Source organism: Chelonia mydas, chromosome 11, assembly GCF_015237465.2.
Source record: "Chelonia mydas isolate rCheMyd1 chromosome 11, rCheMyd1.pri.v2, whole genome shotgun sequence".
Taxonomy (NCBI): Eukaryota; Metazoa; Chordata; order Testudines; family Cheloniidae; genus Chelonia; species Chelonia mydas.
The window spans coordinates 30997059-31015527 of NC_051251.2; the positions used below are offsets into that span (position 1 = coordinate 30997059).

The 18469-nt window shown below is 43.9% G+C and overlaps 1 protein-coding gene across 2 annotated transcripts in view; it reads right to left on the reverse strand.

Moving 5' to 3' along the window:
• Window positions 1-16509, reverse strand: part of ACVR1C (activin A receptor type 1C) — a 46107-nt gene extending 29598 nt beyond the window's left edge. Inside the window, exon 1 of one of the 2 annotated variants that reach the window (XM_043525576.1) lies at window positions 16429-16509. In XM_043525576.1, coding sequence (XP_043381511.1) covers window positions 16429-16477 — 49 coding nt within the window. In that variant the 5' untranslated portion in view covers window positions 16478-16509. Of the gene's footprint in view, window positions 1-15827; window positions 16140-16428 lie in introns of those variants that run through there. The other variant, XM_043525577.1, reaches the window with a different exon arrangement.
• Window positions 16510-18469: the final 1960 nt, after the last annotated feature.

An 18469-nucleotide genomic window follows, 5' to 3' on the forward strand; every position in this document is an offset into this window, starting at 1 on the left:
AAGTTAGGGGCAGGGGAAAGGATATTTATGTGGCCAGGCTACAGCTATTACTACAGCCAGGGTTTGCAATTGTGACCTGTACTGATCCACTAGACCCACTTGATATGTTCCAAACATACTGGCAGTGAGGTTCCCTGCTACCCAGTGAAATCACTAAAGACCTGAGTCAAGTGGCAGAACCTCAGAACATGCACCACAAAAGTGGCAGTGAGTGTCCAACAGCAGCAAGCAAGCAAGCAGCAACTGACAAAAACAGCAGAGGAGCGGCAAACAGCAACAGCAGAGGCACTCAGCGACCAGAGAGACATTGCTCAATGCCACACACACACTGCCCAGCCACCCTTTCTGAGTTGGGAGGTGAACTCCTATTAACACGCCTCTGAACTCTGTGTGAAGCCAACTATGAGCGGGGTGCAGCGGAGGCAGAGATGGGTGATGTGTAAAAGGGATTTGTCAGACTCTCCCACCGCAAGGTGGGAAATTGAGGCAAAGGACACTGCCCAATATACTGCGGGGTCAAGTTTTTGCTTATGATTGCATGCTTTTGAACGTGGTAATGTTTTTTTTCCCAAACTAATGTTTGGTTCCTTTTTGCTTCTAATAAAAGTTCCCTTTTGTTCTACACAGACTAGTGCCTGCGTGTGGGGAAGGTGGTGGTAAATTTTCCCAGATTACTGGATTGTGGCTCAAGCCAGTTCTGTTCTGTATTATTAAGAGGAACCCCTACATATTAAACCCAGCCCCGTTGCTGCCAACTCCACCTGGCAGAAGGGTTACATACAGAACTACAACAATTCTGCTACAGATTGTACCTCCTACTTCCACAGAGAGGCTGGGAAATTTTCAACACACATTTTCTTTAAAAATTCTGGGGGTGAGGAAGAAAGGGGAGAGAAGAGTTGTCTTCATAATGGTTTGAACACGATGCTTATTTCCTCACTGCTAGCATCAGCTATATCTAGCAAACCCTGCACAATCATCCCAAGAATCACCCAAATGAATGCATAGAATTCCCCTACAACACAACTGCTTTCCCATAGATACTGATATGCATGTTGCTGATGGTGCACTGATGGAGATGTAAGCAAAAGCACTTTTGCAACATTAGAACTAATGTAGCAAAATAAGATACTTGTGAACTGGAAAAAGACAAATCCAAAGCAGGGGAAATTGTGTATTTAAGCTTTGATAGAAAAGATTATGTAATTAGTAATGGAAAGTGAGAAAGCAAGCAAAACAATGTGTCCTTAAAACTTTACATTCTCTTGTTCTTGGGAAATTAGGAGAAAAGTGACAAGACTGAAATATGTCCTGGCCTCAAACAGCTGTTTGGCATCTAGTCCTGGTTGCCCAATTCCTTAAGGATGCAATTCTCTAGCAGCACTTATCTACCAAGCCCTACACCTCTATGCAAATAAGGAAGTGCAGCTGTCATATAAAGTGCCTGTGCATCCCCCTCCACACCACATTCAGATTAGTACTGTGGCCCAGCAAAGTCTGGTGGACAAGGCCACCATGGGGGGGCCGGCTAGAGAAGCATAAAATCATTAATTACTCTCTGAAGGACAACATTTTGTAGTCGTTAAATATTTGTTCTTCAGGACAGAGTTACTGATTTTATGCTTCTGGTTCATTGAGGTTAAAAAGACACCACCAACTTGAACTCTAGTTAATTTAGAAAAAAATAGTTAGTAGTTCACATACACCACCAGCTTCTCCATACCTCAGCCATTTTTTGCAGTTTTACAATAGCTTTTTTAAAATTATTAAAAATTGTCTCTCTTCTGCATTGATTTGTGAAAGACCCACACAAACAATGGAGAAAACCGACTACATGCCTACACAGGGAAAACAGGGAAATTGAACACACACAAAATTCTGTCACATGCACAAAATGAACGAAAACAGAGAACAGGCTCTCTAATCTTTTAGGTATAGAACCATTGGAGGAACTTTTAACAAGAGCAGGGAAATATTTTCAGATAGAAGTATGATCTTTAAGGCAATTGTGTCCCTTTAATTTCAATGGGAGTTGAGGCACACAGCCATTTGTAGGCAAGTTTCAGAGTAGCAGCCGTGTTAGTCTGTATTCGCAAAAAGAAAAGGAGTCCTTGTGGCACCGTAGAGACTAACAAATAAGCTTAGGGGGTTTCATGCAGGTCCCCACATCTGTACCCTAGAGTTCAGAGTGGGGAAGGAACCTTGACACTGAAATTTGTTAGTCTCTAAGGTGCCACAAGTCCTCCTTTTCTATTTGTAAGCAAGACACTGCTATGACTAAAGGAAAAGATGATTCCCCCTTCAGAATAGCAAGTAATCTTCACAGTTTACATACACAAAGACGATTTTTTTTTCCTTTTAGTCTTCAGTGCGACCAATGATAATGCTGGGAATAACGTGTAACAGTCTAGTGAAATGAACACACACACATGCGCATAGCCAACTGCGGGTAGGGGACTAAGGCCCTCCCCTCCACCCACCCAAAACAAAAAAAAACAAAAAAAACCTAGGGATCACATCAATCAAGGAAGAAAACACTGAACTTGGAACAGAAGCTCATTTATCTCAAGTGGAAAAATCTAGTCATGGTACAAAATGACTCAAAGTGATATACAACAATTATGTTTAGCCCTAACTCCCTCAAATGGAAAGTCTACTATATGCAGGAGCATGGACAAAAGATCTAAACTAGCTGTCAAGGTTCCTTCCCCACTCTGAACTCTAGGGCACAGATGTGGGGACCTGCATGAAAACCTCCTAAGCTTACTTTTACCAGCTTAGGTTAAAACTTCCCCAAGGTACAAACTATTTTACCCTTTGCCCTTGGACTTTCGCTGCCACCACCAAACGTCTAACCAGGTTTCTGGGAAAGAGTTGTTTGGAAACGTCTTTCCCCCCAAAATCCTCCCAACCCTTGCACCCCACTTCCTGGGGAAGGTTTGGTAAAAATCCTTACCAATTTGCATAGGTGACCACAGACCCAACCCTGGGATCTTAAGAACAATGAAAAAGCATTCAGTTTCTGAAAAGAAGAATTTTAATAGAAGTAAAAAGAATCACCTCTGTAAATCAGGATGGTAAAGACCTTACAGGGTAATTAGATTCAAAACACAGAGAATCCCTCTAGGCAAAACCTTAAGTTACAAAAAGACACAAAGACAGGAATATCCATTCCTTTCAGCACAGCTTATTTCCTCAGCCATTTAAAGAAATCATAATCTAACGCATATCTAGCTAGATTACTTACTAAGTTCTAAGACTCCATTCCTGTTCTGTCCCCAGCAAAAGCATCACACAGACAGACACAGACCCTTTGTTTCCCCCCCCCCCCGCCCCTCCAGCTTTGAAAGTATCTTGTCTCCTCATTGGTCATTGTGGTCTGGTGCCAGCGAGGTTATCCTAGCTTCTTAACCCTTTGCAGGGGAAAGGGTTTTTCCTCTGGCCAGGAGGGATTTTAAAGGCGTTTACCCTTCCCTTTATATTTATGACACTAGCAATTAGTGTACTGATTCAAAGCAAAGCACAAATGAATAGTACATTTTTTTAGCACTCTTCAGTTTTACCAGTAACAATTCAGATCCATTAAACACTATATATAAAACTCCTAAGGGAATTCTACACCAAAAAAATAAAAATTCTGCCCACAATATTTTAAAATTCTGCAAAATTCTACATATTTTATTTGTCAAAATAACACAGTATAATCACACCATTTTCAATTATTTGCTGACACGTATTTTGAAATAAACAAACAAAATAATTGAAAATGGTGTGATTATATAGTTATTGTGTTTCTATGTTATTTTGACAATTAAAATATGTAGAACTTCACAGAATTTTACATTTTTTAATTTTTTGGTGCAGTATTCCCTCAAGAGTACCAGGGTTCTGTGTGGTGCAATCTGGGTGTGGGCAGCTTGATGAGGAGTCTGGGTGCCAGGAGAATGGGTCTCTGCAGGGCAGTCCAAGAGAAGGTAGTTAGGGCTTGGGGGAGGCTGGGGCGGGCTTGGTAGGTTGGGGGGTCAGAGAGCAGCTGGTTAGGGCTCAGTGGGGTGGGGTGCTCCTGAGGCAGGGGATGAGGCTCTGCAGGGTGGGAGTTTGTGGGGCTCAGTGGGAGGTTCTGGGGGCTCCTGACACAGGGGTTGAGGCTCAGCAAGTGCGGGTTTAGGGGGATCATGTGGGGGGTCACTGTACAGGGAGCTGCTCCCCTTATCCACCCAACCCCCGCACATCCGGACTCCAGCGCACCCAGACCCCCCCCCCCTCCCCCAAGCATCTCACACACACATGCACCTAAACCCTCACACACACTGTGCAGAGGTTCCTGCAGCCAGGGGAAGTTTCTGAGGCTTGATCTGTATAACCCTGCACAGATACAAAAATGTGAATCCGCATCTGATCTGCATCCACCAGGATCAACCTACGATCTGACCCGTGATCCACTAGCCATCTTTTACATATATCCGCACCCACAGCAGCAAGCCATATCACAAGGGCTAGTGAGGGGTAAGGGAGGGAGCAAGTGGGGAGTGGGGTCTTGCAGGGAAGAGGCAGAATAAGGGTGGGGGCTGGGGAAAAGGGGTAGTGCAGGGCGGGGTCTCGAGGAGAAGGGGCAGCACACAGGGAGTGCCAATTTAATTTAGCATGCCAGTGCAGACAAGCCCTGAGACATCAGACTCTGAGAACAGCATTGGAACTTCTAAAAGAAGGGCTAGAGCTGTCCTGTCAAGCAACTTCAACACTTGAGTCTAGTATAATAGTCTTCTCTGCTTGCTGTTGGCCTGGTGAGGGGGTAGAAATGCTACTATTGCTAACTGATAGAAATTCACCTTTATCTTAAAGGTAACCTGTATGGGGAAGGGAAAAGGTATCATTTTTTTGTTTTGTTTTTCATTATGGTGTATAAAAAAAAGACCTGAAATGTATGTGTATTTTTAAAGGTTTTGTTTTCTGCTTATTTTGTACATTAGAAATCAGATCTGATCTAGTCTGGAAGACTGATAACTGGAGAACTAGTGAAATGATGACATAAGAGCAAAGAGAATGAAAGCTGAGCTACCCCTCTCCTTCTACTCTCTAGCTTCCCCCCGCTTCCTTCCTCTGGGCCTGTAGATAGCCCCCAGCTAATTAGGCTGGCAGCTGTTTCCCCTTCGCCAATCAGGCACAGGTTTCTCTAGCCAGTCCCAATTTACCTCTCTTAATGGGAGTGGCATGACAGAGGGCTGGCTCAGGAGTCCCAGCGCAGCACCTTGTCACAGTTCCCTATCACTGCATGCGTGCTGAAGGACCAGGAAGAATGTGACTCTCATAAAATAACTATACAAAAGAAAAGAAGTCAAATAAAATTGCAAAACTAGTTAAATTTTCTTCTCACATTATGTATTTTCTTCAAGATTCTACAAGTTTTCATGATTGAAAAGTAAAAATAAGTTTTTAAATCTGGCTTTTGAAGCTATGATTGATGATTTAAAACTCCTAAAATGAATGTAAAGTGCTCTTCATGTATTGAGGAGATGAAGAGACAACCCTGAAAAGGATTGAAGGGTCATAGCGGATGAGCAACTCAACATTAGTTCCCAGTGCAATGCTGTGGCAAAAAGGGTTAACACAATCCTTGGATATATAAACAGAGAGAAATGAGTAGGAAGTTGATTTTACCTCTGTACTGCACTGGTGAGACAGATAGTGCCATACAGTTCTGATGTCCACATTTCAGAAAAGGATATTGAAACACTGAAGCAGGAACAAACAAGGGCCACAAAAATTATTTAGGGGCTGGAGAAAATCCCTTATAACAAGAGACTTAAAAAGCTCAATCTGTTTAATTTATCAAAAAAAGATTGAGAGGTAATTTGATTAGAGTGTAAAAGTACCTTCACAGGCAGAAAATACCTGTTACTAACAGGCTCTTTTAAAATCTAACAGAGAAAGGCATAACAAAGAACCAATGACTGGACACAGGGCCCAGACAAATTTAAAAATGTGTGCCTTATTTCTGCTTTAACAGTGAGAGTGATTAACCAAACTAGCATAGGAAGAGGAGGATTCTCCATCTCTTGATATCTTCATATTAAGACGGGATGCCTTTCTAGAAGATATGTTTTAGTCAAACACAAAGTATTGGGCTCAATACAGGGTAAGGTTGCCAACGTTCTATTTATAGAAAACCAAACACCCGTCCCTGCCCCTTTTCTGAGGCCAGACCCCCCCTCCCTCCATCACTTGCTCTCCCCCACCTTCGCTCACTCACTCATTTTCACTGGGCTGGGGCGAAGCTGGAGTGCGGGGGGGAGGGGGTGGTGAGGGCTCTGGTTGTGGGTACGGGCTCTGGGGTGTGGCTGGAGATGAGGGGTTTGGGGTGCAGGAGAGGGCTCCAGGCTGGGGCAGGGGATTGGGGTGTCAGAGGAGGCTCCAGGCTGAGGCAGGGGGTTGAGGTTTCGGAGGGGGTACGGGCTCTGGGTTGGGGGTGGGGTTTCCAGGGTGGGACCAGAAATGAGGGATTCAGGGTGTGGGAGGGGAATCTGGGATGGGGCAGAGGGTTGGGGTGCAGGGGGGGAGTGAGGGTTCTGGCTGGGGGTGTGAGCTCTGGGATGGGGCTGGGGTTTGGGGTGCAGGAGAGGGCTTAGGGCTGGGATAGGGGGCTGGGGTGCAGGAGGGCATGTGGGCTGCGGGCAGCGCTTACCTCAGGCAGCTCCCGGGAAGCTTCCGGCATCTCCCTCTGGCTCCTAAACAGAGGCACAACCAAATGGCTCTCTGCACTGCCAGCGCCTGCAGGCACCGCCCCCATCTCCCATTGGCCACAGTTCCTGGCCAACGGGAGCACTTGAGCTGGCGCTGGGGGCAAGGGAAGAGCGCAGAGCTCCTGTGGCCGTCCCTCCACCTAGGAGGGAGAGGGAGATGCTGGCAGCTTCCCAGGAGTCACGCAGAGCCAGGTAGGGAGCCTGCCTGTGCTGCTGACCGGACTTTTAATGGCCCAGTCAGCGATACTGACCAGAGCCATCAGGGTCCCTTTTTGACCAGGCATTCCAGCTGAAAACTGGACACCTGACAACCCTAATACAGGGGTAACAATGTGAAATAAAATGGCCTATGACTAGATCCAGTCAAACTAGATGATCTTATGGTCCCTTCTGGCCTTAAAACTCTATATATCCATGAAAAGAGAGCTACTGAAGGGAAGAAGAGAAGAGACATTATAACGGAGGATTATAACAAGATGCTACCAGGTAAGCAGCTAAATTTTATTGATTCAATAAAATTTAAAATGGCTTATATAAAAAGGTGTGTGAAATAGTCACAATGAGAGATGAATACACTCAATATTTGAATTCTTTTGTAGTAACTTAAAATTCTGAAAATAAAAAACCCATGCCATATTCAATGTATTTTAATTTTAAATGGGCTTCTTTCCATTGCAAGAATGCTGTTTTCTGAGAATAAAAAGTGTTTGCTAGTTTGTCAAATGTAGCATAACAGCAAAATATGAAGGCCCCAAAATAGCCTGAAATGAAGCAGCAAAAAAATGCTTTGGAAAATTTTCCAGTGTTTTTGTGCACCTCTAGGTTATACACTTCAAAAGTGAGTGCATGGAAGAATTGACCAGGACATGAATCCTGGCAAGCATTGCTTTCCCTAGAAGAAATCAGCTTCTTTATAGAAAATAGACAGGAGATCAGTGGTGGTTATGACAAAAGGCTCAACTATCTGAGTCAGAAAACTGAACTGCAGATGAATCATCGCAAAGCCAATTTTAATGGTTTACTCATGAAAAACTGTATTTGCATTTATCTTTTATCCTGCAGGATCTCAGTGTTTCACAAGCTACATCCATGACTGAAATGCATATACCCTTGGATGGAGAGCGGTACTAGCCAGGGTGGATAAAAATCAATGATTTTTTTTTTTAAATTAAAAAAATCAGATTTTTTTGATAAAATGCTTCTTGAGGAAAAAAGCTATCTAAAGATACATTATAGCTCAAAGATAGCTCATCATGGAATAGGGATTATAAATTCTAATTCTATAATATGAGACAATATATTCATGTAATGTTTAAGAAAAGTTTTGAAAATGAGATCCAATAGTTCATGGATTAGGGACCCAATCTTATGAGGTTCCACAGGCTTCTGTCCAGATTATTTAGGTTGATCTTTCTATCTACCCAATGGGACTCAGTGCTCAGTCTAGAAGATACCATCAGAGATGCTTAGTTTTGCAGTTCTCAAACTGTGGTTTTGTGTCTCCAGAGGTAACATGCTTGTTAACAGCAAAAATGTTTTAAAATAAATAAATATATAGAGTTGAGAAATAACAGACCTCAACTCTATTGTCCCTCTGCAAGTTTGTGTACACACAGTCAATCCCTTACCTCTCTCTAAAAGTGCAAAGTTTCAAAAAGTTCAATGAATAGAAGATTGTTGGGGGCGGAATAGATCTGGACAAGGGGAAGAAGTCTGGAGATAAACGTGAGAAGTGAGGGATATATACTTGTTTAATTAAAATATTATGTTTGCTGTTGAAGAAAAAAATCCAGAATACTTAACGTTGTTGTTTTAGTTAAATAAAACAATTTAAATGTCTGTCTGGTGACGTTCTCCTACTAATACAGCATGGCAAGAAAATCCTCCAAATATTAATGATTAACCTGTTGAATTGAAGATAGTTCACCTCCCAATGACTTCATAAATATCTGCTTCAGTTACCTCTGGTAAATGAAATAACCAAACAATCATTTGTTTTCTGATATAGTTTAAAATAATCTGAAAAGTTTTCAAAATAAATCACTGTTTAAAAATGTATAGTGTGTACCTTCTAAAAATGAAACCTACATCTATCTCTGAGTTGAGTTGTGAAGAATATGTATTAAGGTTATAACAACCAACAAGAATGCACTTTTATGTAGAAAACCATGATTAAATAGAGTCTTCCTGATGAATGATTTAAATCATGATTTCAATCAATCAATTTGATTTAAATCAAATCCACCCTCTTACTACCACAAAAAATATAGCTCATACTAGAGTGAAGTCTTAAGCTAATGAAAAAAAAAACACTTATACCTCTGGAAGAAGCCTACATCAAAGACAGAAAAATTCAAGAAAAGAAGTCAGCCGAGAGCTGTATATGGAAAAGTTAAATAAGAAAAAAAAAAAATCTGTCACCTGAAGCAGAGGAAGAAAACAACAATTAACCATGAACAAAAACAACAACAAATGAAAGCAGTAGTCTGCAAGAATCTTCTAAAAAGGTGGATTTGTGCCCTTTTATGCTTCTTTAGAAGCAATCAGATGTCAATTTTTGGGCTTCACTGGCTCTGAGGGAAGATTTGTTGGGGGATCGCAGACTATGTACATTGTTAATTCTCACAGCTCAGTTCAAGGGGTAGGAGGACAGGATCCTTAACAGAGGCTTTTGTTCTTCGATGTTTTAGTTGTCTATGCTAAATTGTTTGTTTTGTTAAAACAAAAGTGAAGACTTCTAGACAATGTAGCTCAAATTTTTAAAGGATCTAGACATAGGTGCTACAATGCTGAGCACGGCTAAGTGATTTAGGAATCTAAATGTCATTATCAAAGGGTTTTAGGCACTTAGGGGCCAAAATCCTATTGACAGTCAATAAGTGCCTAAATCAAAAAACAAAAGCTAGGCTCCCAAATCAGGTAGGAGTTGCAAACACTGAGCACAGCAATTCCTAAATACCTTTAAAAATCATGGCCTGTGTCTACAAATCTCTTCCTTTTTCAGTTGCTCAGCTTTCATTCTCTTTGCTCTTATGTCATCATTTCACTAGTTCTCCAGTTATCAGTCTTCCAGGCTAGATCAGATCTGATTTCTAATGTACAAAATAAGCAGAAAACAAAACCTTTAAAAATACACATACATTTCAGGTCTTTTTTATACACCATAATGAAAAACAAAACAAAAAAAAGATACCTTTTCCCTTCCCCATACAGGTTACCTTTAAGATAAAGGTGAATTTCTATCAGTTGGCAATAGTAACATTTCTACCCCCCCACCAGGCCAACAGCAAGCAGAGAAGACTGTTATACTAGACTCAAGTATTGAAGTTCCTTGACAGGCAGAGGTGAAAGTAAGCCGGTACGCCCCAGTACGGGCGCCCCAGTACCAGGGTGGATCGGCTTCCCCAGGTGCAATTTAAAGGGCCTGGGGCTCCCAGCAGCGGCTGGAGCCCCGGCCCTTTAAATTGCTGCCAGAGCCCCGCTGCCGGAGCCCTGGGGTAGCGGCGGCGGGGCTGGGGCGGTGATTTAAAGGGCCCGGGGCAGTAGCGGCGACCGAGCCCTAGGCCCTTTAAATCATCCCCGGAGCCCCACCACCACTTCCCCAGGTCTCCGGCAGGCTCCGGGGACGATTTAAAGGGACCAGAGCTCTGGCCGCCGCTACTGCCCCAGGCCCTTTAAACAGCTGCCAGAGCCCTCGGCTGCCGCTGTAACCTCGGGGAGGGGGAAGGAGGCACTTGCCGGTGCAGGGTGGACATGGGCTGGCTCTGACCTCCCCCAGCCCCGCCCCTTCCACCCAAGGCCCTGCCCCTTCTGGGGGCCAGAGCTGGCCCCAGCCCAGCCCCGTACTGGTAAGTCCCTAGACTTACTTTCATCCCTGTTGACAGGACAGCTCCAGCCCTTCTTTTAGAAGTTCCAACGCTGTCATCAGAGTCTGATGTCTCAGGGCTTGTCTGCACTGGCATGCTAAATTAAATCGGCACTTCTGAGATTGATGTAGTCACATCGATTTAGCAGGTCTGGTGAAGATGCAATAAGTCGATGGCAGAGCACTCTCCTGTCAACTTCAGTACTTCACCTCCTGAGAAGCGTGAGCTAAGTCGATGGGAGAGCATCTCTCCCAGACATAGCGCAGTGTAGACACCACATTAGGTCAATATAAACATCGCTTAGAGGGGTGATTTTTTCACACCCCTGAGCGATGTAACTTACATCGACTTAACCAGCAGTGTAGACCGGGCCTCAGTGTTGTATCAAGGAACTTGGAAGTTAATGATACATCTTTGCAGTCTCTCTCACAGGAACATAGGAATTGACCTGCAAGAACACCAAATGGCCTTTATGGCTTCCAATATTGAGCTTTCCAAGAGGTTTCAAAGAAACAAAAATCTGTGATCTTCCAAGCTGTCAATAAAAATATTCGACACCAATGTTAGCAGTAGAGCTACTTCAGATGCTTATTGTTAACATCTACTCCAAAGTCAGACTTGGGAGCCATTTATTCCTAATCTGATTCCTAACATTTAAACAGGCTTTTATTCCACAACAGGTCTACCTCTTACACTGTAGTACTAAAGCTATGTCTACACTACAGACCCTACAGCAGCACAGTTGTACAGCTTCAGCTGCACCACTGTAAGGTCTCCCATATAGCCGCTCTATGCCGTTGGGAGAAAGCTGGTATATGGGTACAAAGGTGCCTTACAGTGCTATACCTCATTCCTCTTTCCATACAGGAATAGCTATACCAGCATAAACACCTTTATATCAATAGAACTGCATCCAGATTGGGGGGGAGGCAGGGGGGGAAGGATACTAAGCTTCCTTAGCAACCTCTTGCAAGCGACTATCCAAGGCCTGTTCAAAAAAGTCAGAATAAATTGTACCTCCAGTTCTCTCATCTACTATTTGGTTAGACCGGATTGCAGAAATTAATAGGTCAAAGAGCCAAAATTTACCCTTACAAAGACCATATTAATTCATTTTTATTATGCTCATATTTCTCATCTAGACACAGTGTTATTTGTATTATTGTAGCCCTTAGGGGCCCTAGAACATGGACCAGGACCCCAATGTGTTAGGTGCTGTACCAACACAGAAGAAAAAAGACAATCCCTTATAATTTGAAAAAAGAAAAGGAGTACTTGTGGCACCTTAGAGACTAACCAGTTTATTTGAGCATGAGCTTTCGTGAGCTACAGCTCACTTCATCGGATGCATAGCTATATGCTATATGTGAGCTGTAGCTCACGAAAGCTCATGCTCAAATAAACTGGTTAGTCTCTAAGGTGCCACAAGTACTCCTTTTCTTTTTACGAATACAGACTAACACGGCTGTTACTCTGAAACCTTATAATTTGAGTTAACTATCTTCTCAACTATTTTCTTACTGATGTAAGGCCCAACTCTCTATAGTCCTTAGCTCATCTTAGCTTTTTATTAATTATCAATTATTATTATCACTAAGATTGGCACTATACTGACCACTTTTAAGGCCCTCAAGGTAGTAACTGATTTTAATAGTAAATTACATGGTGCGAATAGCTCAGTTACTTGGTTCTTTAGTTTCTTTCCTTCTAAGTACATAAGAGATGGACAGGAAAAAAATATGGGTGTATATATATGTAAGCTATATCTGTGCATGTATCATATATAAAAAAGCACAATACAAGTTAGAAATTACTAATTGTGCAAGATAATTAACAAGCTGAATGAAAGGCTCGTTCACACACTGTACATACATATACCAGTCTGTTAATCAAATGACACAATATTTTCTCCTTGCTCAATATTTTAAGCTTGTATTTTATCATTCAACTTCTTGGTAACACTCTGTTCAGAACACAAGGGGTGTGACAGAGAATTCAGCCTCAAGATTCACTGTGTTTGAAGCTCACTATGACTGCAATCCTGTGGCATAGAAAGATTGTCATGTGATAATGCTTCAACATAGCTACTTCTTTCATAACAAACAGATTTTCTCTTTTGGTATTTTGACACGTGTCTCTTATTTGACTATTCTCAACAGCAGCTTGTCCTGCCTCTGGTCCTCTCATAAAGAAAGCCAATAACATACCTATTCTGAAGAAAAAGATATTTTAGACAATTACTGTACACCAGATTCCAGCTGTGTAAATTGATGTAGCTCCATTACACCAACTGAAGATCTGCTCCTGTATGTTTGTTTTACACTCACACCTTCTCATATATACACACACAAAATGGCATCCACAGAAACACCCATGTCTTTCATAACAATTACAGGGATGATCTTGTGGTTTTCACATTTTATTATTAATTCCTATAAAGAAAAAAACTTAATTAAAAAAACAATGTGTCTTAAGGGGAGCATGTGTAATGCCAACAGACCTCAATCAGCAGGCAGGATCAAACCCCGTACCTCCTGAGCTTAATGCATGAACCTCTACCACATGAGCTAAAAGCCAGCTCGCTGTTAGCTAAGGCTGTAGAGCACACTAATTTGATCTCTCTCTCTAAATGTCACTAGATGGGACAGAACACCACAACCAGGAGCTGTGTAGGTTACACATGCACTTAAACTCTTAAAAGCAAGGAAATATCTGGTTAATGTATCCCTTTTTAATAAATACATTATATTCACTTCTATAATTAAGTCCCATGCACTGCCAACATGTACTGTAATATAATCCATACGCTACATGCCTCAGATACTCTATAAACCTCAAATATTAACAGGTAGCTGACTTTGATTTGATGTACAAATATTGGGCCCAATCCTGCAATAGGCTGCGTACCCCCAACTCCCACCGAAATAAATACTGACAATCCAAAGTTTGCTGAAAGAAGACCAATAGAGAGTCTGGAAAGGCTAATTTATGAGGAGAGACTAAGCATCTCTTCAGGTTGTGAAAGAAGAGTGGAAGGTAGCTAACCATTTCTAACACATTTTTAAGCATATACTATGGATGGAGAAGAATTATAGGAAGTTGGCAATGAGTGGGTACAAGAAGGAATGATTGGATGAAATGTAAGAAAGGAGGAGGTAGGCTGAATATCAGAAAAAAAAATATGATAGATGCTCTCAGTGCTCTCCTCAGTGTCACCGTCTGAGGGGGATCTAAAACAGGGCCAGCCTGAGGTGGGAGGCACACAGACAGGATGGGGGAAGGTTCATCAGGTCAGCAGCATACGTCATGCATTATTCTTCCTGATCCCATAGGGTATGATTACCCTACATCTAGGAGGAGCCTCCCAGCCTGGGTAGACAGATTTGTGTTAGCTCTGCCAGAGCTAAAATTTGTGTGGGAATTAAAAATAGCAGCGGGGATGTTCCGGCTCCAGTGGAGATGGGCTAACCACCCGAGCTCAGACCATGGGGTCAGTTGAGTGGATCTGTGGCTCTGGTGGCAGCTTGAGCTCTCAACAGCCACATGGCCATTTTTAATGTGTTAGCTCAAGCCCCATTAGCATGAGTGTCTACCTGGGCTAGGGGGCTGGCTCTTAGTGCAATGTAGACATACCCATAGAGGTGTCTCTGCCAAGTGCACAAGATCAGGGCTTGGTGGTTGTGAAGACTGTATACCTGAAGCAGAACGAAGGCCACTCCCTCAAAGATCCAGCCACTTCTTTGACCTCAAACTTGTAGAGATACAGCAGCACAAAATGATCCTGACGCTGCTCCCTACATTGAGAATCTAGCCTCAAACTTCCTTGCACCATGACCCCCTTCTGACAACAAAAATTATTACACAACCCCAGGAGGGGGGATTGAAGCCTGAGCCTGCCCGAGCCCTGCCACCCCAGGCAGGGTCACCAAAGCCTGAGCACCACCGCCCCAAAAGAGGGACCAAAGCAGAAGCCCCAGGTAGAGGACCTGTACCCTGAGCCCCATTATGCAGGGCTGAAGCCCTTGTCCTTTGGCCCCGCGTGGTGGGGCTCGGGCTTCGGCCCCAGGTCCCAGCAAGTCTAATGCCAGCCCTAGCGACCCCATTAAAACAGGGTCACAACTCACTTTGAGGTCACAACCCACAGTTTGAGAACCAATGCTCTAAAGAGTAGTTGGACAGGAAGCACAGCTCTTGATCAGATCCCCAGAAAGGAAGATTAGGAAGAAACACCACAAGTTTAAACTTTAAGGGTCCAAAAAATTATGGGGACTTCCCCCATATAGATGGCAATCTAGACTAGTGAGATTTATTAGGCTGTGGAATAGTCTTCCGAAGGGAACTGATGAAAGCCATATAATGAGACATTTTAGTTTTAAAGGAAAAAACATGCTACAGGGAACAATCCTTCGTTGCCCTATTTTTTATGATTCAATACCATACTTAGATGAACAGTAAGTTTAGGCAAATATTAAAAGATGACCAAAAATGGAAAACCCAAAAGGTGAGGCACAGTACATTTCATTTCACTATAGTACTAAAAAGCATACCAGCATACAGAAAGAGAAATTCAATTACTGGGCTCTTTTAAACTCAATTACTGGGCTCTTTATCAAGAGCCCATGTAGAGCTTCTTTTCATTTGCTAACCATGTGTCTCCATTTACTATGTAACATAAGGAACATCAGCCTAACAAACTACTATCCAAGGGTGACTGACTGGAAAGAGAAAAGCCAGCTTTTGTAACTGATGGCAATATATTTTTCTGTGTGCTTAAATAAAAAATGTATGAAATATTTCTGGAGAACAGACTGGGCCCCATTTGTATTGTATCCAAACCTCTCTCTGAAGTCAATAGGAACTCTGGGCTCACATAGAATAGGGGATTAGGCTCTTTGTGCATATCTGCTGCAACCTGCACTGCAATACAAAAGTCATTTAAATATATTTTTCTCCACTATAAGTAACTGTACTAATCCACATTTGAAAGAATGAGAAAAACTGATAAATACTGAAAACAGTATGCACAAATTCTCAAAAGTGACTACCAAATTGAATACCCAACTTGAAAATTCTTCAAGGGGCCTGATTTTTCGTTAGTGCTGAGTTTGAATATCAGGCTTCTTCAAGATGTCTCAGGTTGGGCACCCAAAAGTCCCTAGTAACTTTTGAAACATTGCACCGTAATATACATACACAGACCTGTGACATCTTGCACCCTTACCTCTAAAGTATCCCAAGTGGGCGCACACCAGGAGTCGCAAACTTGTGATGTCCTGAAGTTCACAGCGCGGAGCCACAGACAAATATACACAAAAAACTCTGATCGGCAGGACAAACAACTCGCTTCAAGTCACCTTTTGAAAAGCGGGGCGCCCTGGCAGGGCCTTGGCATGTGCAAATCCCTGCACACGAGGCAACAGTTCTTAGAGCCACAGGGCGCAAACTTCTCTGTGACCATAAGGGTTCTGGACTGAACAGGTCAGTTCGTAGCTTTGGTCTCCTTATTCCAAGCCCTGACCGACCTAGCGCCGGGGCGCGCGCACATGCGGACAAGGATATTAATGAAATGCATTAAGCGTCTTACCTGCCCGCGATACATCAGGGGCTGACCCGCTGTCAGCGCGGCCCGGGCAGGGCTCAGAGCCGGCGGGGAGCGCACCACGACCACGGCGGGTTTCTCACAGGTGGCGGGTGCAGCGGCGCGAGCCCTGCTCCGCGTGCGCGCGAGGCAGAGCGCGTCCAGAGCGGAGCCGCCGACCCCGCGCGGTTCCCAGCCCGCCCGGCGGGGCAGGACCCTCCCGCCCCGGCCCGTGCCCACGTACCTGAGCAGAGCGAGGCGGCGGCGGCCAGGAGCAGCAGCGCCCACCGCATGGCCGCGGCGCTGGGCTGAGGGCGCCGCAGCGGGGCTCGTCGCGGTGTCTCCCCCCCTCCCAGCTGTGCGCCTAGCGCTCCTCGGGCACCACTGGCCGCGGCACCCTGAGCCGGGGGAGGGCTTCTCCGCCAGCTCCTCCCCGCCCCGGGCCCACCTTCCCGCCCAGCCTGCCCCGCGTACACCGGGCTGGGCTAGGGGTTAAGGCGCTGGTCACCGCACTGCCGGCGCAGCGGGGCTCCCCGGGAGCGTCCTGCTGGCCGGCTGCACCGCCCGGGCTGCCGGCAGAGCATCTCTTACGCCGGCTTGCGGCGGGATCTGAAGAGTCTGCTCAGATTTAGTGTCCCGTCGTGCAGCTCTGCTTGGTCGTTTAGACGGTGGGTGGGTGGATGAGACCATTGCCCGGCACGTGTGGTTAGCCCGCGGGTATTCTGCTCTCGTTAGCTAGCAGCCCTCACTACTTTGTTACGAGGGGGAAATGCCCGTCCCCCTTTTTATAAAACACTAGTGGACTGGTTCTAGGCTTTGCAGAGTGATCTTCCACCCTCATAAGCATCTACGGGCTTGGCTTCAAAAAACCAACAAGTGCTAGCGATTTAACAGCCCCTTTCCTAAGTTGTAAAAAACTATATAGTTAAGCAACTTGAAGAAAAAACATAAAGACGATCTCCCATGCCCCACTTTATGGGCCCACTCCTGCTAACTACTGAAGTCATGGGGCTTTGTCATTGGCTTCCAGCGAGTGGAAGTGGGCTCTGTTGCAAAATGCGCTGAGATACAGCTCCCAAAGCTCAGCGCTGTAACAGTTAAGGAAAACACTGAACAGCTCTAAAGCTGTATTCGGTTTCTATAAATATTCACAAAAAATATTTTATTGATCACCACTACGGTGAAGGGGTTAGAACAGCCGGAGCAGTAAACTCTCTTCTGCTGTGGCCCTATCAGAGAGGGCATCCTACCCCTCCAGCTAGAGCCCCTAGGTACTCAACCTGCGATTGCTGGCTCCTACCAGGGGCAAGAAGACATGTTTTTTTCCTGGTAAGCCCTGTGCCTACAAAGCCATTTTATTATTTAATGGAGCTTAATTTAACACTCACATTAACATTAAGGGACAAAAGTCAGTTTCATTTCGTGTGTTCCCACAAATTAGAGGCAGATCATCCCTTCCCCACAGAAAAACCCTGCTGCAGAGTCAAGAGACACACATTAGCACAGACATAGCTAAGTCACCTCTGCATAGCTGGGGGATCTGTGGACAGTGAACTCCAGCCTGCATGGATCACCAGGGGACAATCTGGGCCTATGATATTAAATATTTTTGCACAAACAAACAATTATCTCAGTTTACTTGTAATCATGTTTTTATATCATCATACTCATTGCCACAACAACTATTAAGAGGCCAAACACTGGCATAAGATATCTACATTAGAGTAATCAGTAGGAAATATTGTTCTTCAAGGGGAAACAATACACTTACCCATAGGACCTCCTCGAGTAAATCAGCTAGTGAGATAAGAGCTACAAAGATACAAAGAAATGAAAAGGAAAAAATGCATTTTAAAGCAAAGCTTAACTGAGTAATATACTAATATTTTAGGCTTAAATATCCCCTTTTCATCTCAAAGAATCCTAAACCACCACCTAGATACAATGTATACAAATTATGCAGAAAGATCATATTACAGGCTAATGAAATGTAGCCATCTGCGGATTGAAACATGGAACTGTGTAACAGCGCACTGAAATGACACCGAAGTTTGTGAAAGAAGAGCGTACAATACCATACCTAAAAGAAATGGTGAAGAGGAAGCTAGGAAAGCTGAATAGTAGTTGTTTTTTTTTTAATTAGAATTTGACCAAGTCACCAGAGAAAAGTACCATAGATTAGTTAGTGGCCATAATTGTTAGGAACCTCTGTTTTGTTTCTTTTCTATAAACATTGTCTCTGACAGCACAGAGCCCCCTAACACTATATTAGCTCAAATGGAAAG